This window comes from Fusarium phalaenopsidis (genome assembly GCF_050370095.1).
Source record: "Fusarium phalaenopsidis strain FUZ10S chromosome Unknown contig_32324, whole genome shotgun sequence".
In the NCBI taxonomy this organism is placed as follows: domain Eukaryota; kingdom Fungi; phylum Ascomycota; class Sordariomycetes; order Hypocreales; family Nectriaceae; genus Fusarium; species Fusarium phalaenopsidis.
This window is the reverse complement of record NW_028145395.1, coordinates 37503-59441: the sequence shown is the minus strand read 5'-3', so window position 1 is coordinate 59441 and position 21939 is coordinate 37503. Positions and strand designations below refer to the sequence as shown.

The following is a 21939-nucleotide window of genomic DNA, read 5'->3' as shown; positions in this document are numbered from 1 at the left end:
CTCGCAAGAGCAGCTTGAAAGGGCTTGCAAAGACAGCCTGCAGAGGTCTTTAATGGCAGCTGGCTCTGACATCAAGTCTATGCATTAGGTTGATTAACTTCGCAGATAATAAACTCCTAGCAGAGATTGATTACGATGTCCTCCCAGACTGCAAGTACATTGGTTATGGTTCGGCCGTTGAGTATCCTTGACCGCTTGACCCATTCAAAATAGGCGTTCACGTCCCCAGCGTTGATTCCGAACCTCTCCTTAATTAACACTCGTACCGTGCTATTGGTCTGGGCCATCATGACCACCGGCAAGGCCATATTCCGGCACGAGCATGCGCCATCGATCTCCCGACGTTCCACACACCACGTATGTAATAACCCACACTGGTAGCAGCATATGAGCGGTTCAAAGCGCATATTGAACTGCCACCGATCAAATTCCTTTTGTCCCAAGGCTGAACATGCATCGCGTGCATGGTCATATAGCCATCTTGACTCATCTCTCGCCCCAAGTATATTCCACTCGACAAAGCATACGGAGCAGCCGATATGCTTCACCTGGTCAAGCCAAGACGATAACTTCCTGTGACGCCGAGCCTCATCCTGGACATGCTCCCGGTACCGGCTGATGGTAGAGGACGACGCGTGAGCAGGCTTGCCGAATCCGTCACCCTCCCGGGACCGGCTAGAAGCGAGTGCAATCGGTCTCCACCCCCCTTCCAACTGACCGCCCAACGGTTTGCACATGCCACCACTCTCGGTTTGGGCCCCAGGCCGACCCGAGCGGCAGAGATCACAGGTCTCGCAGGGCATGGCGGAACAGGAAAGATCCATTCCATCGAGGAAGCGACTGAGCTGCTGTCGCCGGCAACTTGTGCTGTGTATGAAGCGCTCCATGGCCACCCGGTTTAGATGGTCGATATCGGTTCCGGACTCTTTCGCCCGGGCTGGCCTGGCGTCTGTGACGATCACCAAGTTCACCAAATCGCCACTCTGCCGCCCCCTCCCAGTCTGCTGAGCGTAATCAATGAGGCCAAAGGGCGACCCTGCGTGGATGATGCTGACAATGCCACCGATGTCGACGCCCGTGCCTAGGGCCGTGGCGGCGACGATCCAGCGGTATCTACATTGCCCTTATATCCATCCCTAGAGTAGGACAGCTCGTTCGTCCCGTGATAGCCTCCCGTGGTACGCGGCGCACCCGATGCGAGCAGCCGAGGCTTGGCAATGTTCTACTGAGCGGCAATATATTACGCCGAGTGAGGACGGACCCATGTGCTTCTCTATATCCTCGACGGTCGACAACACCTCATCATCGACAGTAGACCGGCCCCCACTTACATTCTCGACGTGATACCGGATGTTAGACCTCGCCGTCGGTGCTCGGACTATGGGGGCGTCCTCCGCCAGCATCTGCTTGCGGAACCATGACTCCATAGAAACGGGCAGCGTCGCCGTGAGCATTACAAGTGGAAACCCGAACCGGTGAAGCCTCGGCAGAAGGCCCAGCTGCTCTCGATAGCCGACGTCCGTGATGGCGGTGTGGCACTCGTCCAGGAATACCCTGCCCAGAAGGCCTCGACTCCGGATGTTCTCGATGTACGTCGTAAAGCCCTCGCCGACGGCGACCTCAGCACCAACAACGACGAGCCTCGCATCTCTCTGCCGACCGTGGCTGCCCGACTCGGCACTGCTCCTCCACTCCATGCAGTCGATTCCCAGTCTACGCGCCCTCCTCATAATATCGTCTACGAGTAACACGAAAGGGACCACGACAATACTAACTGGCCCACCCGGGCCAGCCTCATCCTCGAGAAATGCCGGCAGCAGGAAAAGGATGCTCTTGCAACCCCCGGTCGGGAGCATAGATATCAGCACATCTCCCCGGGTGCCGATCTGGCCCAGCTGCATGATCCTGTATATGGATTCGCGCTGCTGGGGGCTTCTCTAGCAGGCGTCTGGCCCTAGCATCTTCTTTAGCCCGGCGTCGATATGCTGGAGCTCGAGCATCGAGCTTGGGGTGAGGGTATGTGGGGGTCGCCGCACAACACCAGCAGCCTCTGGCCCGCGACAGTGATGCTTTGAGAGACGTCTGGTGTAATCGAGTTCACCATCATCGGCCTGCCTCCTACACTTCCCCGATTCATATCCCATGAGTGAAGTTTTTACATCGGTGGTGCTGATAACCAGAGGTCGCCTTATGCACACGACCGTATCTTCGAGGCCATATGACACCATGTCCATTAAATGAGCGAGGCATGACCCATCTGTTGCATCCCCTCTGTCTATCTCTACCAGAAGTCGAAAAGGGGATATAAGGTGATCCGGCCAGGCGCTCGACGCAGCACCGGCTGTTTGATAATATGTTGTCGGCGCGGGTAAAGAATGGGTAAGCAGGTGATATCGGAATTCTTTCTTATCCCGGCCTCTCTGAAGGTTATACTCCCAGAGCGGAGCATTGCCATCTGTTCCTAGATGCCCCCAGTCTGAGCGAGACTCGAATAGTCTAGGCTGTTGCCCATACGCCCTACTACTGCCAGCAATTCAGCAGCAATGTTGCCCTACTCTCTGTAGTCTAATCCTCTTTTTCGATGAAAATGAATCCCCTGGCCCCCTGCCCCCTGTTGCTCCCCGACCTGCTATTCGCCACCATGCCGTCCCAGCCAATCACATGAACCCTCTACCCTTACAGGGACCTGCTTTTTCACTGCAAAATGGCAGGTGCCACCCTTTTTCCCCTTTCTTTCTTTCTTTCTCCCCCGGCCCGATCCCGATCCCGATCGACGGCGCCGCTGCTGCCCCCTGGCTCGCATGCGTGGAGTAAATCCCCATAGGCCGGCCCGCCCGGAGATCCCCACCCCCGGGAAATGAGAAACGCGTATATACGGATAGAAGAAGAAGGGGAGTTCTAGGGGTTATCCTGTTGAATTGGGTTCTGTACTCAACAAGGTCACGTGGAACCCGAAGAAGGAAATTGCCCGGGTTATCTATGCTACCAAATAACTATCTCATATTCATCATAGGTTCAGATGGGCAGCTTATCAACTGGATAGTCTTGCCGAATATCTAAGTCCTAACGCCATCGAGATAGCTCTCGAGTCTCTGCCTCGTAATCTAGATGAGACTTACTCCCGCATGCTCGAAAGCATACCTCCGACATATAAGAGCAGCGCGATTCGTCTCTTGCAGTTTTTCGTCTACGCCAAGCGGCCCCTAAAGCTATCAGAGGCCGTAGAGGTGATAGCCACGCAGACAGATCAAGAGCCTCGGCGCTTTCATGTCGGGGATAGACTATTTTGTGAAACCGAAGTCCTACGATACTGCCCTGGCCTGATATCAATCGCGGAAGTCACAAGATATGACAAGACTCTCCAGGAGCTCCACCTTGCCCACTTCTCAGTCAAAGAGTATCTTCTTAAAGAAGACCAATTTGGCCTGGGAAGTGCCAGCACTGCCATCACCAGGACCTGCTTAACTTATCTTGTGGACATCAAGAGCAGTCACAAAACAATCAAGCGAGACTTCCCAATGGCACGATATGCAGCAGAACCCTGGATAGATTATGCCGCATCGGCACAGACTTCCAAAGACATTATTAGAACAATGGTCAGCTTTTTACAAGACAGGACGACATTTCAGCGGTGGGGTCGATTGTATCAGGCTGATGAAGCGTCGAATGAAAACCCGGGACTGCCTCGAGCGTCTGCTCTATATTATGCCTGTCTGGGTGGGCTCGCAGGAGCTGTAAGAGAGCTGATAAACGAGGGAGCGAACGTCAACGCGCAGGGCGGCTTCTATGGCAACGCTCTCCAGGCTGCCTCATCAAAAGGCCACCTCGAGATTGTGCAATTACTCAACCAAACGAGTGCCGAGAGAACATCCCGAAAGCGGCCCGGCTCTGCAAGCTTGAGGGACTCAGGGAAGCAGCGAGGCTAAATCAGGAGACCGCATGCATTTACAATATGCTTACTTGGCTCTGAGAGATTTACCAAGAGGGATGTCTTTACCATGCTGTGGCGAACTATGATCAATGAAATAAGGCGGTCGCTTCGATCATGACTACTCTCTGTCTATGTTATTAAATAACGAAGAAAAAAGGCGTTGGAAATCCCGGAATTTTTACTTGTGTACCAAACAACAGGCCGAGAAAATAGTGGGTGCGAAGACAGGGGAGAAGTGTTTGACGGAGAGGGCAGGATTTCAATATACGCAGAACGTCAAAGGCGGGAGAAAACAGTAAGCATGGAGAAAAAATCATCATATTGTAAACGATTATTATCTGCTTTTTCTGCGCTTAAGTACAACTCTTTCGCTATACATCGCAAGTTGTTATATTCCAATTGATTATCAGCGTCAATCTATTCTCATCTTATGACCACCCTTTGGCCCTAAGGCAACGCCAATTGAACAGTAAAATAACAACAAAACTCTACATACCTACTTGGAACAATAAATGCGACTCTTACACAGTTAAAAAAGGCCTCTAACAAAGCATCAACCCCCAAAACATGAGACCGCCACAATATCCCCATCATCAACGCAAAGCACACCCAACAGCAACTTCGATCCCGCATCCAACACCCATCCAAGCCCATTAAAACTCCATACCCCATGGCCTCACAGATTCCGGTGAGGGATCACACGATCGCGGCGGATCGTTTCAACTCGTGCAAGCTGCACAAGCAGATCAGTATGTTCTTGTAGCAATCCATCCACCTTTTCACGATTCAGATCAAGAGCGTTCTGAATCCGTTCTACCTCGTTATTCGTCTTGTGCAGCTTTCGATCGACGATCTCTAGGCGTCTGAGGAAGTGTTCTCGATCTCCGCGATTCAGTCCGACGATACGTCTCTGGTTAATAACAACAGAGCTTTCACAATCCTCAATAGTCTCCCAGATATGCCGTCGCCGCTCTCGAAGTCTGAAGGATTCGCTGTGCCTCTTTTCGACCTTGTCCATTACTACTTTGATCTTCTGGCGTAGGGACTCTTCCTCCTTCTTGAGTTGTTCGTCGATTGCGGTAGGACGCTGTTGTTCGGCTAGGGCTGTTACTTTTTTGGGACGTTGACGGCGACTCGAAGTGGCAAGGGTGGGCTTTGAGGCTATAATGTGTTATCAGCATGTTGCTCAGAAATTGGACGTTAACCTACACTCCACAGACGGTTGAGCCTTGATACGACGAGTGCGCTTCTGAGTTGGCTCATCGACAGTCACATGGCTCGCCTCCCGTTTGCGAGGCCGGAGAACACGTCGCGGATCATTCGCATGCTCAGAAGCAGTTTCCAGAGCAACAGGTTGGTCTGAAGGTGGCATCGGTGTCAATGAGGAGGCAGCCGGTTGGTTATTAGATAGCTCCTTGAAGCCTTGCGTAGCCATTGAAGACCAGTGACAATAGAGCAGAAGAATACGATAGAACAATCGTGAAAAAACAAAGACAAGCATCCTTCAAGGTCCATTACGCCCTACTTATGCTACTGTAGAACTCAGCCCACCGTCTGGCATCGTGTCCAGGCAACCGGGAACGAGGTCATTTCAAACAGATATTCTCGGACGCTTGCTGCGTGGAGTGGGGAAGCAACAAACAGGAACAAATGAGGCCATCTTGGGCGTTTGCCGGATATAGTGGAGACGTCACAAACGCGCAGCATGTTTGAACGGCAACATGAGACATGGAGTCAAACTAGAGCACTTAATTTAAGCTAATTAATTAGATAGAGAGCGTTCTAGAAGTTCAAATTAGCTTACGACGTAAGCATGCTTGACTTTACATGCAAAGCTCAGTTCCAGGCGGCTTCTGTTAGCCAGCATTAGCCGTACGAGCAAGGAACCACTGAGGATGGCGGGGATAATCGGCCAGTGCATCATAGCTGACGTGCGAGTGTGCGGTGATATCCGTGGGATCGAGCACAGCGAGTGATGAGGTAGCCTAATCTTGAATTTATAGAGATAAGAAAGTTTTCCATAGCAGAGCTTGTTATTTGTGACGCTGTGTGATGACTTCCAATCATGCCAACTTCAACCTCATATGTGTGCTTGAGTCTTTCAAGAACTTTCGATAAGCCAGTTTCAATCAAAGCAAACTATCGTTTTTCATTCTTTTGCTTTTTCCAACTCATATACTCGACCCGCAAGAGCACCACCGCAGATCTCTCAACTATCGTCTCAGAAACCGCATCCATCGCTATGAGTCTTCTTGCCAACGCCGACGACAGAGCTTATGCCTCCAAACGAGCCAAGTGCAAACGCCGTCGTGCTGGAGCAAAATTTTGCCGTGCTAATCTTCATTATCCACTAGATTGTCAAGAGTATCATGGTGTTCCTCATAATATTAGGGATAGTGAGACTTCTCGCCAACTCGGACATCAACTTCTACTGCGCTGTCACCTCCATGGCTATCAGGCTTGGTCCCCAACTTTTCCCCTGGCTGTTCCGCCCCCAACCCCGGTACGACCGACGGACCTCTCCCATGTCCCAGTCCCTCAAGAACACTCTTGAAAATATCAAGGGCAAGCTAAATACAATATCTACCGACAACCAGACCCCGGGCCCTTTGAAGTTGGTGAGCGGCAGCGGACCTGCGCGCCTAAGATTCTTGATAACAGTTTTCCAGGTCATCGATACATCTAGCACTGACCCAGGCTCCAAACGAGGCCTCTGGCCATCTTGCGAACGTCCTCCAATCCCACGCCGAGCCCGAACAGCAGGCAATCCTCCGCGGCCTCATCCTCCAGAAACCGACTCTTGCCCGGACCTGCTACCAGGCACAAGCTCTCCTCCCCCGCTTCGATCAGGCAGTCACCCGTCGCGGACGAATCGAGAAGAAGAAGACCGAGGATATTACCTAGCTGACGTAGCAGTGGCGAGGACTCTCTTGGCCTCCATAGGACATACGCGCTGGCCTTGCATCAACAGTCGCCGCCGAACCGAGTGCTGAGGTGATTACTGCTCTGACGGCTATCACTGAGGTGTCTCGAGCGCAAAACGTCGACCTTTCTCTGCTCTAGGAAGAGCACATCGTCTTGCGAGACACTGTAGCCAAACATCCGGACAAGCACACCAAGAAGTTGCCGATGCTCCGGCTGTCGGGGGAAACCGCCTCATCAATCGCAAAGGATCTTAAGAACGGGACGCTATCGCTGCTGTCGACCGGTGACCAAGACGACAAGCTTGGCGAGTTTGAAGGTGGAGGCCTGGATGATCTTGGATGAAAAGCGGATGAGCCGGAAGACCATTCGATGGACAACCATCACTTCAACGATTCGAGCGACAACGATCAGTTCTTTGGCGCGCAGGGATCCCCAGCTGCAAGCGCCATGTCAGAAGACCTGGGGACCACATGGCACACCATACTCCGAATGGTACACTGGTGCCAAGTACGGCTCCGCGACAGGCACAGAAGCGACCCCGCGACGACACACCCGGAGATGTGAGCCTCCAAAGCCTCTTCGCAGACCGGACATCCCACGAGAGCTATCGAGCCATCAAGACAGTCGAGCAAGAGCTTCACGACACACAAGCCCTCAAGACAGCCGCAGGCCGTGATCTAGCAAAGTTGCAGGGCAAGAAGTACGGCCTAGACGAGCGGCAGAGGAAGAGCGACGAATCTATCGCAAAGCTCGACGACATGCCTGCTTGGAAACGCTAGTCATGACTATAGCGGCATCGAATTAGATGATACCCCCGACACCGACGATATGCTCCTTGGAATGATGAAGACGGCGGCGCAATCATACGTCGACTTTGCCAAGGAAGCTACCATCATTTCATTGCGACAAGGTATATGAATCTGATGAGTCTAGCAAGAATTTGCGTCGGTCTTCTGAAATTGCCCAGCCCAAGATGGTGGTGCGCGTGCTGACCACACCATCTTGATGATTGGGAATAGAGAAAAAGCAACTACTGTGACTGTGCGCTGAGAAACTTGTCTAAGAGGCCAAGCAACATATGGAGTAGTTTCTCTATCATAATTTTTCCATTCCAACACATATCAAGCTCCACCTCCCTCTCAGTACAGCCGCGAATACGCACTTTAAAGAGGCCACTTGAAGTCTCCACCTCTTTTTGCCGGCCCCGGCATATCAGACGCTTTATACCCTTTCAAATCACCGTCTGGCTCTTCAGTGAGGGAACATTGGCCACAGAATGACGCATACCTATCGTCGGAAAAATCCAGGTAACCAGGCTAAGGGTCGGGGCAATATTCGCCGGCATCACAGCCCCGAGTTCTGAAGAAGATGCGACGGGAGGCGGACGGTGTGGCCTTATGATGTTTGCGTGGTGGGTCAGACTCCCAATCCTCGTCGTCAGCGTCGTCAGTTTCATCAGTCTCATCGTCTTCCTCGTCTTTAGTACCATATTCTCCATCATAATCGCAATCCGAGAATTCATCAGTTTCATCCTGAGGGCGGGGAAGATCACGCAGCTTCCTTCTGAAATCAGAGAGGATCATGGCCCCTTGAAAGGTGGCAAAGTCAACCGCCGCTATCAGGATTCCAGCAACTTTGCTATCGCGGATGTCCAAAGTGAAGAGTGGTCTTGTCGCTGTAGAGTCGCATCCTACCTCCTTGGCCATATCTTCCTATGCCTCGAACAGCGTGTTGGATTCGACGACGTAGGAACCTGGGCATTGCCCCAAGTCAAACGACGTGTGTGGGGGTTAGTTGCCGGCACGCGCCGGACGGCGTCGCGATAAACCGCCCTGGTTTGATCGAGAAAGATAATCCTGGTGAGCCCTCATGGCGTTTTCCCGGTCAGTCTTCTCCCGTTTCCTCCTTGCAGCCCATGCTTCAGCGGTAAGCTTCCCGGCCAGAGCCTATACCGCATTGTGGCCCCAGCCACTGCGCGGGGTGGTTCTGAACTGGGTGCCGCCTCTAGCCCATGCCAGGCCGGGAACTCTGTCAACTAAAGCTCAAATGTTTTGTCCCAGGTCGCTGTAGCCGTGGAGTGCCAGGGGTTCCGGCGTCTTGCGTCGATCAGGTTTTTCGTTAGTCAGAAAGTAGTAGTCCATGAACCAGTTTATATCGATGTTTAACTTTTCGCCCGGACTTTTATTGTAAAGAGCCTCTTCCTCCTGCCGTTTTGTCGCCTCCCATGCCTCGACGTCGATTGCCCATTGCTGATAGATGGGTTCCAGTTCGAGCTCCATGGCCTGCTTAAGATTGTTCGCCCGCTCTGATACCTGGTCATACTACATGTGAACAAAGAGTATCACCTCCACTTTGAAGTTCACGTCTAATATACTATGTATTAGATCACGCACCTTTCCATTCAATACCGCCTCTCGGAGCAGCTCGTGTAAGTGTCCAGAGTTGGGACTCTTGGGATTCCGTGGATGCCTTAGGCCGTAATGACTGAGCTGTGCGGAGGAAAACCTCTTGGTGAACAGTTGTTGGGCCGTCCGTTCCGCCTTTGTCCGATCTTATTCGAGTTGCAGAGAACTGGGGTCAAAGAGCTCCTTCAAACTGGATCCGCTAACCCAACCGACGTCTCCATTTATGCGGGTGAAGTGCCCTCGGTGTGCATATATAGGCTGGCTCGGAGAAAGATATCGGTGCTAGGCGTTGTAGGTGCGGGTTCATTGCACCGATTGAGCATAGGAAAGAGGATTTTTCCCACAAAGGAAACAAAGGAAGCCGCACAAAGCCGGCTTTATCTATCATCGAGCAGCCCACAAAGGGGGCTGTACTCGGCCAATCCATCAGAGGGCGTGACGCTACGTAACAGCTAAACTCAGCGGTGCCCACCGCCAAGGGGATACGACTGCGCTACAGGGATAGGTAGTCCGCCTCTGCTGACAAAGGGAGTCTTTATGCCTGTTCAATTTGCTGTGGACTGGCGGCACTGAGTTGTTAGGGTGAAGCCATTATCGTTAATCTGGCCTAGGTTCAGTGAGCTCCAAAAAGATGACAAAGTCCCCGATCTCAAGCCGATCAGCCGGGACAGGTGTTGCCCAATACTGGCATGGAGGCACGCGTCGAACAGCGGACGAATGCGAAGCGAAGATGCAGAGAAGGGAAACGGACGAGAGAACGGATCCACATTGTTGAGAGTCCTGAGGGTAACCAAGATGTCGCCGGATTCGATGGAGCACGCCGTATATGATCGAGAAAGATTGGTTGGATTGGTCGTATTAATCGTCAGGATCGAGTCTTTCCGGGTCGCAAGACACGAAGCCAATTCATAGCTTTAGGTTCGATGATTATATACTCAACAGTAACATAGCCAGCGGCGGTAAGGTGGGATTAATATTGATCAGCAGGCAATACGGAGCGCGAGCGTGTGCGGGCGATGAATTGATGGCATTGATGTGTCGTGTCAGTCTTGAGAGATGAGAACAGTGGGCACATGAACAGAAGTTGATGAGATGTACCGAGAACCACGGAGACTGACACCGAGGTAATACATAGTACATATCTAGTTTCTCAAAAATTGACATGCATATTAAAAGAAGAGCGGAAAGACATGTGTGCCATCTGGATCTGTGCGATGAGGCCGCTATCCTTGCTATGTAGCATAGCCTTCTTCAGGTCGCGGGTTGCAAGACGCTATTGCACCCAGAGTCCGTTCCAAAGGATCCCCCCTCCTTCATAATCCTTGGCAAGTTCGGTTGAAGTGACGAGGCCGCCAATTGTCTGTAGCGTGCTTGAAAGAGCACATGTCGTCGGGTACGTTTCTATCAACCCAGAGGCGGATTATTGGGAGTGTGCTTGACGCCAATCTAGAAGCACAGCTGATAGCAACCAAGTCGGCGAAAGCGAGTTTGCCTCTCAAAGGTGTAGGTGGATGCGAAGGCCAACGATTAAGACCAGGACAACGATCAATCAATCGTGCCAATAGCCAGGGATGATGGGTACGTGGACGAAATGAAGCAGGACACTGCGATGATTTGATAGGGGGTTCTTAAGGGATCTGGGAGGACATTCTGTTGTTGCAGATGGCAACAGTAACTGATTGAGGCTGTCGAAGTTGGGCCATGGCAGTGATCGTCAATGGGTCTCGGAGGGTCAATAATCACGGTCATTGGGCAGAGCAAAGGAGGATATACTGGTGTCTCCAAAGATTGTCAGGTAGCACGAGGGCGAGAAGAGTTTGAGCACCAAGAGTTACAAGATGTGAATAAGAAAGGCGCTTTCTGTGTTGTGTTGTGTCTGCTCAGCTGGCGCCTTGTCATGCGATGCCCAGTCGAGGAGTCGGTATCTGACCGATTCTAGACATTAAAAGTAACCTAATGGCTAATCATGACAACTATTCGTCTCAAAAACTATCACCAAGGCTAGTTGAGTTGCGACAGTGGACCCCCGTAGCCGAGGAGTGAGGAACGAGTCAAGAATTGTAGCACTGCTTACGGTCACCGCCGGTTAATAAGAGAACAGACCTGGAATGTAATAATATCAAGGGTATCATTCAAGAAACACACCACTTCAACTTCTTGCGTCCCTTCCTAGCACCATGATTCGACGCCGTGACTCACTAGAGCTTGTGTTGCAGGGCCAAGGATCTCCCAGCTGTGGCGTTCCTGGTTTCTTGGTCGACTTATCGCTTACGACTACGCGACATCATTTCCTTTTAGGTCTTCTAGGCTTCCATACTTATGATGCGGTTCATTTGAATATTAATTCATCACCTGTTATTGCGCTTTGACCGTAGAGCCTTGGTTTGATGTGAACTGATGCCGTCGAGGCGAAAGGCTTACAAAAACCCAAATATCTGACTTGTTTTTCCACTTTTTTTTTTTCCACCTTTATCTTGCAGTGTGGATCATAATCAAGAAAATTGACGTCCCGAACCCGGGCTCAGACGAGGAAGGTTCTGAGACCTGATTGTAGCCGTGGCTGACTGAGTATCTGCAGGCTCAAAGATGGGTTGTCCGCCGTACGCAGAGCCTCAACGGAAGATTTTCTCAGAAGCCAACAGGTGCCATACGGTATTGAGGCTTTTAATTTTATCTTTGTGTAAAAATGATGATCTTTTGGCATTGCTGTCCTTGCTGCGTAAAAGATGTGATGTGTGCACTATCATAACAGAGCATCAAGTTTACGTAGGCGCTTCGTAAATGGCTCAAGCAGAATTAACCGACTATAAACAATGATAGTATCTCCTTGTAAGTCATTGAATATGTTTTTGATCTTCTAACCGCTAAGTTGATAGAACACGTAAGAATACCAATTGTTGTCCTCTGCTCCCTAAACTCTGTCTTTCACGGGCGATCTTATCTCGCACCGCCGACATCATCCATGGGCAGATCGAAATTCATTTCTCCTCCAAGTAGTTACTTAGTTAAATCCAAAACTCTTTAAACCGCGCCTGGACCATGTGCGATGCGGCACTATCTGACTGCCATGCCTGGACGTGACGGGGACGACGGCCCCACTGTTTCCGGGCCAGCGTCGGCGCGGCTTCAGGCGACGCCGGAGCGAAGCCACAAAGGCCGATAAAAGAAGAAGGCACTGTAATGTGACTGGAAAGACTTAAAAGTGAGTAGTTGTGTGGAATTTAACTCGGTTGTGGCAGGGTAGCTCGACTTTGTATTTGTCTACTCAGTCAAGGTGCCTCCTAATTGCCTCTAATTCACAAGACTTCATATCTTACGCGGGGCCGCAATACGCGGTAGAATGAGTAACACGTACAACTGAAGTTGGAGGAAACTATATTAAGGTCTAAAAACGTGATAGTTTTTGTGTTTGCTACTTATCGATACATTTCACGTAAGTCATTTGTGAGGGGCCTTCAGCACTTATGATCATGTACCTTCACACATAGCCAACAATACTTGGTATATGCGATACAGAGGTTTTATTGATTTTGAACGCAAAATTGCGTCATGAATGACGTTCATGATTTATCAACGCTATTTTTTACTCATCTTTACTCGAAAGTGTTAGTATCTGGCTCATGCTTGATTGGTCCCCTGTCAAAGGCCTCAGACTCGTGACCACTAGCTCACCAGTAGCTCTAGCTCATAAACCTGCTCATTGTGTTTAAAGTTGATGCGTGCCAACTAAAGCTTGGCAACCCGCCGAGATGTTGTATTTAAGCTCTAACCGAACTGATCTTCGCCGTACTCCTGCTGATAGGTTGACTTACTCCACTGACCTGCCAAAGTTCCACTGTCATTATTCTAATTCATCCGGGAGTTCACTGAATTCTCCCGCCTATCTTTGATTACAAGTTCTATCCTTGGCTATGCAAATCCCGGGAGATTTTCTCTTCCCACGTGATGGAGCCTACAGCTCACGTATTTCCTCCTATGTGACACAAGTCCCGCATTATGTCGTCACTCATCAGGATCAAAAGATTTCCACCCCTATTCACCTTCAACGTCAGCACCGAACACGTACACATGACTCGATACTTGCCTTGATAATCTCAACAATACGCTGTGCCGTTTCTATTCCCCCAATGAGCTGCAGGTGGTCCTGTGTGTCATCCGTCTTGCTTAGATTGATGCACTGGTTCACAAGTTTCCTCAGAGATGAAGTCCACTTCTTGACAGACTTTTCGGTGACATCACTATTTGCTGCTGACTGGTCGAGCTCCTGTCTCCTCAAGATGTGTAGCCACTGAGGAATGCAGGACCATGCGAGAACGTCGCCTGCAACTGCCAGTGTTGGTTCCTCAACAAGACGGAAAACAAAGTGGATTGTGCCGGATGGGAAATAGGCAGTTTGACCGGGGTGGAGTATCACATAACGTGCCATTTTTGCAACATCTAATGAGAGGGCGTCTTCTTCCCAAAGTTTCCGGTCCTGAGCACTCTTGACAGCAACCCAACCAAAGCCGTAACAGCCCTCGTGAACGGTAATAAAGGTTCCGAAACCATGACTGTCGACATGCGCAGCAGTATGATTCCCACCCTCACTAAGTAGAAAGTTGTGAGTAGCAGGACGCCTTCTGGCTGGGTCGTTTTGCATTCCCTCCAGAAGGGAGTATAGAAGCTGACAGTTCGGAGTATCCAGAAAAGATGGGGAGCGTGGAGGTATTGGGTTGTGCAGATCGAGGACGTTCCACGACTCAGTTGACGGATGGTTGTCCAAGAACTTGCGTGAGACATCGTGTATCGTCTTCTTCACCCTCATGGACTTCGATATGTGTCGTTGCGGAATGGTTACCTCGGTTTCACTCGCGAGATCAGAGGGCATGTACCATTTCCTGAAAAGGGCCTCGATTGGGCGACCGCCCCAGTTGATTGGTTGCTGGTCTTTGGTGATGAGAATTTTATCACCAGCGGCAACAAGCTCCATGGCTTCGTCGGTGCTACAGTAGGCTGCCTCTTCTAAGCTGGGCGCATGACCGTATGTCAGGAAGTTGACCATCTGCTGCGCGGGCCCGTGTCGATGAGTTTCGTTGTCTTTTTTGAGAGGATTGTTACGGAGCCAGACTTTGGTCTGCTCAACGACTTTGGTGGCCCATTGCTTATCAAACGCATAGTCGGGTACAGGACGAGTATTATCATTGTGTTGTTGGTTGGTGGAATGAGGCTGGGTAACAGCAGCGCGCATGTAAAATTGGTGCCAGCGCTTCTCCTCGTCAGCGACTGGGGATGGCGAAAGATTTGCAATTGTTGATCGGTATTGACAAGACTCGTTGCGCATGAGCCTGTCATAGAGTTGAAAGAGTTGATCTGATGGACTGGCCTGGATGAAAAGAAGATCATCTCGAATCATTCGGCAGACAATCCACTGACTATGAGGGTGGCTGGTCTTGGAGCGCAGAATGTCGCGATAGGCGAAGTACCACGAGTCAGATTCTGCGGATCCTTCCCCAGATGCTGAGTCAGTCTCAGACCCGTTGTCCAGATCCATCGGCGCCATGATTGATGAATAAAATTTGGGGTGATCCGAATTGCAGTAGTGTGATGCGTGTTCAGATTGGCGAGCCGGAAGTTAGATCCGCCGATGGCCTGCCGGAATTTAGCCGAAGACCCGCCCCGCCGGAAGTTAGATCCGCCCGCTAGATAAGACTTTTAATCCCCGTGACACCTTCTTTCAGAGCTCTAGGCAAAGATCTAGATTTCTACTCAACTGTTCAAACCTGATCACGCTCGAACACCTGACCACGCTCAAATGGAGCTGGTAGCATAGAAGCTAGCAGTAACCGACCTCGCGATCTTTCCGTACCGCTCAATCTCGCCCTGCACCGATTGTTCCGCCTGCAACGCTAGCAATACCCACCACTGCCTCTTCCATGTCCTATCGAGCTCTTGTGCCGGAGCCATACAGCCAGTCCGGCGAAAGAAGCTGTCGCCATTTAGTTCGAATTCGCACGGCATGTGGCCTTTGGCCTTGGGAGCTTGTCCAAGGACTCACGCCCGAGAAATGGGGTGAAAGTGCAGCTGATAAGCTTGCTTTGGCGGTTGAGAGAGTTTGCTCAGTTTCATCTTCAATTGACATATCCGAATTGACTGAATGGCTTATGAGAGAAATCCGAGGGTCTGAAGGAAAGCAGATCGCACACAAGATCTGTAATAATGCATTGGGTTGGGTCAGGGCGACTGAACAAGAGAGGAGAAGATCCACGGTGTCTACCCGATCTAGGAAGACGCCACGTAATGACTCATCAGAAGCCTCCGGCAATGGCCGAAATAGCGGCATGATACGTACAGAGGAACCACCTATCACTCGTCAGAAGCGAACACTAAGAACCAGCGTCTCAGCTATTGACGAGGGACGCCCTATCAAGCAAAGCAGGAAGGCAAACACCGGGGCTCAACGTGGACATGTTCATCAAGAGCATGTACAAAGCTCGGGACGCGAGACGGATCCGGATCCAGTCCTAGACCTGGACCCAGACCCAGACCCAGACCCAGACCCAGACACGGAACTGGAGCGCAACCCCGAGCAGAATCCTGGTATGGGCATGGATCTGGACCTGGGGCCCGAAAGCCCCGCCGAGATTGCTGACACAAGCGATACCCGCACATCCGTTGGCGAGTCTAGCAACGCAAAGGACGATGTGAGTTCCCCAAATTTAGTAGCCCGCTTAGTAGTCACCAAACCTGATTCCTCATGGTTTAGGAAGCAATGCATGGATCGATTCTTCGCCTCACAGCAGCTTATTCTCGCCTCCAAGACTATGAGAATGAACTAAGCAACGAAAGACAAGCTTGCACATCGCTGGACACCATGATCGCCAACGCAGAAAAAGCCATAGTCAACGCCAGCAAGCAACGAGACAACGCTATCCAAGAAGTACACACTGGACAGACTGACCTCGTCAAGATGCAACATTTCGCCATGGAGTTGAGTGGGAACATGCGGGCGTCAATGAATAAGTCCATTGAAGACGCCGGACGTGTCCTCGGCGAGGCAGTCAAGAAAAGGGACAACGCCGAAGAGAATCTGCAAATGAAGCAAAAAGAGCTCAACCAACACACTAATGCACGGAAAACAGCACAAAACTACATGAATTTGCTTCCAACGTTCATCAACCTGTGCAAGAACGAGATTAATACGGAGAAAGAGAATCAAAAAATCCTACATCTTAGGCGAGATCTGCGCTTCCTAAACCCCGAGGGCCTCGGCCGTATTTTCGACGCCGGGCTTTCCCAGTGCCTTGAACTGATGTTGAAGATTCAGGAAGAAAAGATCTGACGAAGAGGGTTGTGTGTTTGATACGGTGGGAGAAGGCCGCATGTACACGGCTGAGGTTGGGGCTTAGAGCTTGCACTTGTTCTCGTTGAGAGCCCAATAGGTCTCTGTGACCGTAGTTATTGCGGTTATGGAGTAATAGACGCTGTTTGGTCTATTGTAATATGATGGGGCATGATCCGGTCAGGTGAACGTGGACATTGTAACAATGGATACACTTGCAGACGTTCATCACCTGCCTATGTTCAAATCATTTACCGACTGCACTGTCCCCATACAACGACCCAGTGCTCTGTTCTGGCCACGGTGCCAGGCTTAACCTCAAGGATTAAGAAGCCTCAGCCCTTATGTGCTGAACGACAACCTTTCTCCTCATCTCTCTTGTCTGTCAACGTCCATTGATAGCCTGTCCCTTCATCAACACAGAATCAATATTCGTAACGTTGAAGCCCTGCCCTCGATGGGATAACTGAGCCAGAAGACCCCAATATTCGTAACCATGGAGGAACTGCCGTCTGCTTGGTCCCTTGATCTGCCCATGATCATTTCTTGGAACCGCAAAGTTGTCCGCAGTGGCTGTTCGTGAAGCTGCTTGAATCTCACAATCCTACATGCCTGAGAGGCTATAGACGACCAACAATGAGCCTTCAGGCGTGCAAATATGTCTCTTCACTATGGACATGACAAAATAGTTGACTCTATGGGCAAACATAGGATTTAGCTAACCCTGATCTACCAGCAGGATGGAAGCCTTCGCCGTATCACGTATCACGTATCGATAATCTCGAAGAACACCTATTCGCGTCATTCAGAAGGTTGGCGGGCCTATGGAGCAGGTCATAGCCGTCACAGAGAGTCAATAAGCACAAAACGCTAATACAAGCTTTACTTCACCAGTCAAGTGCACGGATTATAGTGTGCGCGAGTTTGTAGAAGTACAAGCCACAGTTCCCGCAGTACTCGACCCAGCACCGGAAGCTACTCAAGAATTAAAGACCGAAACGGGGCCCGTTTCCGCTTTTGAACCAATCATGCCTCTCTATTCTTACATGGGTCCTCCCAGAGAAGAAAGCAAGGCAAGATGTCATTGCTAAACGCGCTCGACGACGGCTTCGGAGCTCCTCGACGCATGGAGATATCTGATTTCAAGTCTATGTCCCCCCGCCGATAAAAGCCTTGCGGCCTCCATCCTCGCTGCAACGTCATACAGAGTCGACAAGCTGCCTCGATGTCCTCGCAAACGCCGCTAGCCTGTCAGATCGAGCTGAGACGCCACCTCCACCAGCTTTGAACCATATTATCCGTACAAGCAACATCATTGTGGCCAGAAATGGATCGCGTCCACAACCAACGGAAGAGTCTATGTTGGTACCGCCGTGTTTGCAGAATCTACGCAATGCGCCAGAGCCACGCAGAACAATTAAGACGGGCTCGGGCTCGCCTGGCCCCTTGGGAGAGGCGATGCTGAGATCGTGCGCGATGGGGCCATGTGGTGACCAGCATCACTCTACTGGAGATGATGACATCTGCGAAACTTCGGATCTACGGTTGAACAATGCTACTATATCGGGTTCCTCAGAGAGAGAAAGCAAATCGAGCTTCTTGCCTGAGAGAACAAGTGCCCTTCCCAACCTTGATGTGCACGAAGTAGTTGAAAACGAAGCGGGTAGAATACGGGAGGATGAGAACGCAACCTATCAAGAAGAAGGTATTGGCGATGGACTGTTGTCCGACGTCGAGTCTCAGTCAGAAGACGCTTTTGAAGCAGGCTCCAGTTCTGAGTCGGATGTCTCAGATACTGAAAGTGAGATAGATATCGACGACACTAGTGTTCCTCCGGAGTCGGATCTCTATAGCGGGGATGCATGGCCTGGGCTCGGTCTAAAGTATATAGCGGAACCTTGCAGTACCAGATGCAATTGGCACTGCGTCGCCTCAGGCTAGGATAGACAAAAACGAACAGGTCTAGCCAGATTGGTCCTCAATACTAAGTCATAGGGACAGTCGCCCAAACTTAAACATCTAGAGGTCCTAAAACATCGCCCCCAGTATTCAACATACTTAGGATGTGGACAGCGTCATCTCCTGGGATTCGTGTTTATTAATTAACCGTAGGCTTTACGTCTCGTATCGTCCGCCAACTTTAAGGAATTTTAGAAGCAGCGTTTATATCTTCCACCAAGGAATAGCTTTACATCTTATCCCTCACCTTCAACTGGGCAGCGGACGTCAATCTTCTCAATTTGGCATATACGTTTTCTATCCCAGAATTTCCAAAGTCTATCAAATGACTACTTACCGCACTAAAGATAAGGGGCGGATATAGATCAACCAACTTCTTTTGCCGGCGATTCATATTATCTGACATGCCTGCAATTTGAAATCACGATAAATTCACATTCATCCTCGGATCCACTTTAAGAGGCAGCGAGTATGATAGGCAAGTCGAAGCAAGTATATATAGGAAATCGCTAGCTATTTCGGGGTACTTAATAATGAGACGGAAAGCTTAACTAGGTACCTAGGCTGGCGTAAATTGGACTTCTGCGGATGGTGTATTCTTTTTTCAAACGACGGACAGAAATGGCCCTCGGCATACTTGTCTAAAACAGCTGCCGTGTTGGGACTGCGATTCGCGACTACCTAATCCGTTCGTGACAATAAGTGTCCCCTCGTTTCTTATCGCCTTGTCTTTTACATCTTTCCTCCCCCGCCGCCACCGCCGTCCTTGTCACTCCCTGTTTTGATCTTTATTCCTCCTAGGCCCAATTCTCTCACTTGGCAATCAATCTACACTTTCTTTGTGGGCATGGGCGCCTTGCCAATATTGACGTACGCCAATGTCTTGGAACGTGCCAGGCACTCATTGGACGCTTAGCGGAAGTTGCCGGCGTCTGACAGTATGCTCGGTATACCTCGTCATCTTTGCGTATCACACCCGGCACAGTCTGCGAGTCTACCATGCCAAATTTCGCAAGCAAGGCTCTTTCCCACTAGGGCCACTTATCCTAGCCAGTTCGTTCAGGCTGGTACGATATTACACTAGGGCCGTTAAGGGGAATGTGGTACCAGAAGCCCTCGACACCATGCCATGTTTCGTCCAGGCATTCACAACTCCACGACTTCCTCTACAATCGAATGATCATATTCTTGGCAAAGGTTCGATGTGGGCAAGATTCACTGGAACGCCAAGGTCTACGCGCATGCTGTTTTCCCAGGCGCTATCATCACCATTCACAATTCTGGCCTACCAGCCAGTGTTCCTATTTACACAAATCTGCAGAGGCAGCAACTGTGACGCCTAACGCGTGTAACTATAGACACGGCGTCCGCCATTGATCTAGCTAAAAGCTCTGTGAAGAACTCGAGTAATCCATGTCTTGAACTCACCCTCCATCCAAACTACAATTGCAGAGAGAGCAGCCTGGAGTTGATACATCCCGTGAACCGTACTGCTATTGCCGATTCGAAAGTCTCGATCTAGAATATGCTGACGGGATTTAGCTTAATACTATGAGAGAAAGGCTCAAGAGAAAGCTCACGATTTCGGTCTGTGCGTCTACCGCAAACATGAGAGTCCAGACTCCATCTACAACCTGGATGATAGGAAGGGTGATGATTCGCTCCATGCCGCCACCAAGTCTCATGATGCTGCGCATACTTTCATGCCATGCTGCTATCCAGACACCTAGCTGGACGTTTGCTGCTTCAATATTGCCGGCGGACGTTTTTGTTTCAATAAACACTGGCGCTGGGCGAGATTTGAGGGGGTAGTACGCCGTTTGGTTGACAGTCGCCGTGGGAGAGGACTTTGTGAACGCTTCGATGAGGGCCTCAAGATCCTTGTCGGGAGCCAGGACGAGCGCAAAGTCAACCATCTTATGGACTGACTTGGTGGCATTCATCCGTGATGCTGAAGCGTTGGAGTCGTAACCAGATATGCTACCCGTGTTCGAGAAGCTGGAGCCTGTTTTCTGCGATGAGACCTCGTCGGAAGGCTGGCCAGAGAAGGAAGGACGGAAGGCTGGGACGATTTGGGCCGATGTTATCGGCTCGACTCTAACGGAGGAGAATGACGTGAGTTCATGGAGGAGAGGATAATGGACCATGGTATTCCAGGCCGCCTCAGAGCGATGCAGGTCAGATGACTCATTAGAGAGCTTGACAATCTCCAGGATACGACGATGTTTATCAGCGACAGAGCAGTTAGAGGACTGGGTACTTGTTCCAGTACTTTGCGTATTGGTCGCTTCATCCGCTTGCTGCCACATGTAGGGACGAATATCCCTTAGATTTATGCCTGGGATATCGGCAAGAGTGGGCGGTAGGATCTCTTCGCCGTGCTCTGCCATGACGAGTGCATCGTAAAGATCCTGAACATCAAACGGAAGCGCGGCTCTCATATCCATCTCTTTTTTAAACCGCACTGGCCGATCAAGGGTCAACAAGTCAGCCATCTTCCTGTGTTGCTTTGACGGTGATGTGCTGCGTGGTCGTTGGAGTGATGAGGCTGACGACCTGGTTGAATGGGGCCGCTGGTCAATCGCCGGCGTTGCGAAATGGGGTCGGGAGGCAAGGACAGCCGTAAAAACAGACGTCGGTGCTACCGAGGGGGAGGCAGAAGAGCCGGTATGCCCTGATGGAAGAGGCCTTTCGCCGTGGGAGAAAGAGGGTGCTGGGCTCTCGAAGACATCGTCCGTGGTGTCGACCTTGGTCCCTGGCCGTTGTGGTCGTCGAGGTGTCGTCTCGGGATCGGTGACTATGTCATCGGAAACATCTTCAAGTCGTTGGCGCTTTGATGGACTCGACATGGAGTATCTGGTGGATCTGCACTTTGCCTTGTTCAGCGATTCGTCGTCAATGTCCGCAATGATTCGTCTCGGCCCCTCGGTTGGGAAAGCGGGATCTTGGGACGGGCTCGTGGTCACAATGGTCTGGATCCACGCGCGAATCGCATCAGGGTGCATTACGAAGGAATTAAAGGTGCTCACGCAAGTGTTGATTGTTGGTACCGATGACTGTGCCGTGAGAGCTGGGAATCTTGGTGGGACGATTGTTGTGGTTGCCCCTGACGACGGGCAAGGAGAGGCGGACCTTTATTGTTGCGTGCCGATGACGCCATTGGCAACTGACCCCATGGGGAGTGCCTGGGCTCGCCGGCCCTGCCATCACTGAAACCTGACTAAACCTTATGAGCAAATCTAACGCAAAATCAATCACGATAGTACAAGTACAGTTCATAGCAACTCACAACATCATAAATATTCTCACAATACTGATTCCTGCCTTGATTGCGGTGGTACTATAGCTGCGAAGGAGCGCCAGTTGGCCAATCAACTGAAATTCGTGGTCGAAGCTAAACT

The 21939-nt window shown here is 50.8% G+C and overlaps 7 protein-coding genes across 7 annotated transcripts; 3 read left to right on the top strand and 4 right to left on the bottom strand.

Annotated features, from left to right (window-relative positions):
• Window positions 1-1081: 1081 nt before the first annotated feature.
• On the bottom strand, window positions 1082-1901 carry LRP88_12672 (uncharacterized protein; the record flags this gene model as incomplete). The annotated part of the gene is made up of 2 exons (XM_083249064.1): window positions 1082-1222; window positions 1332-1901. 2 exons carry the CDS (start codon window positions 1899-1901, stop codon window positions 1082-1084), a joined length of 711 nt encoding a protein of 236 aa, XP_083095164.1.
• Window positions 1902-4607: 2706 nt separating this feature from the next.
• Window positions 4608-5366, bottom strand: LRP88_12671 (uncharacterized protein; the record flags this gene model as incomplete). The annotated part of the gene is made up of 2 exons (XM_083249063.1): window positions 4608-5092; window positions 5141-5366. The coding sequence occupies 2 exons, from the start codon at window positions 5364-5366 to the stop codon at window positions 4608-4610; spliced, it is 711 nt and encodes a 236-aa protein (XP_083095163.1).
• Window positions 5367-6300: 934 nt separating this feature from the next.
• LRP88_12670 (uncharacterized protein) lies at window positions 6301-6835 on the top strand (the record flags this gene model as incomplete). The annotated part of the gene is made up of 2 exons (XM_083249062.1): window positions 6301-6545; window positions 6601-6835. 2 exons carry the CDS (start codon window positions 6301-6303, stop codon window positions 6833-6835), a joined length of 480 nt encoding a protein of 159 aa, XP_083095162.1.
• Window positions 6836-7225: 390 nt separating this feature from the next.
• On the top strand, window positions 7226-7635 carry LRP88_12669 (uncharacterized protein; the record flags this gene model as incomplete). Its single annotated transcript, XM_083249061.1, has 2 exons — window positions 7226-7305; window positions 7365-7635. 2 exons carry the CDS (start codon window positions 7226-7228, stop codon window positions 7633-7635), a joined length of 351 nt encoding a protein of 116 aa, XP_083095161.1.
• Window positions 7636-13309: 5674 nt separating this feature from the next.
• On the bottom strand, window positions 13310-14800 carry LRP88_12668 (uncharacterized protein; the record flags this gene model as incomplete). The annotated part of the gene is made up of 1 exon (XM_083249060.1): window positions 13310-14800. One exon carries the CDS (start codon window positions 14798-14800, stop codon window positions 13310-13312), a length of 1491 nt encoding a protein of 496 aa, XP_083095160.1.
• Window positions 14801-15578: 778 nt separating this feature from the next.
• LRP88_12667 (uncharacterized protein) lies at window positions 15579-16579 on the top strand (the record flags this gene model as incomplete). The annotated part of the gene is made up of 2 exons (XM_083249059.1): window positions 15579-15941; window positions 16004-16579. The coding sequence occupies 2 exons, from the start codon at window positions 15579-15581 to the stop codon at window positions 16577-16579; spliced, it is 939 nt and encodes a 312-aa protein (XP_083095159.1).
• Window positions 16580-20076: 3497 nt separating this feature from the next.
• LRP88_12666 (uncharacterized protein) lies at window positions 20077-21543 on the bottom strand (the record flags this gene model as incomplete). The annotated part of the gene is made up of 1 exon (XM_083249058.1): window positions 20077-21543. The coding sequence occupies one exon, from the start codon at window positions 21541-21543 to the stop codon at window positions 20077-20079; it is 1467 nt and encodes a 488-aa protein (XP_083095158.1).
• Window positions 21544-21939: the final 396 nt, after the last annotated feature.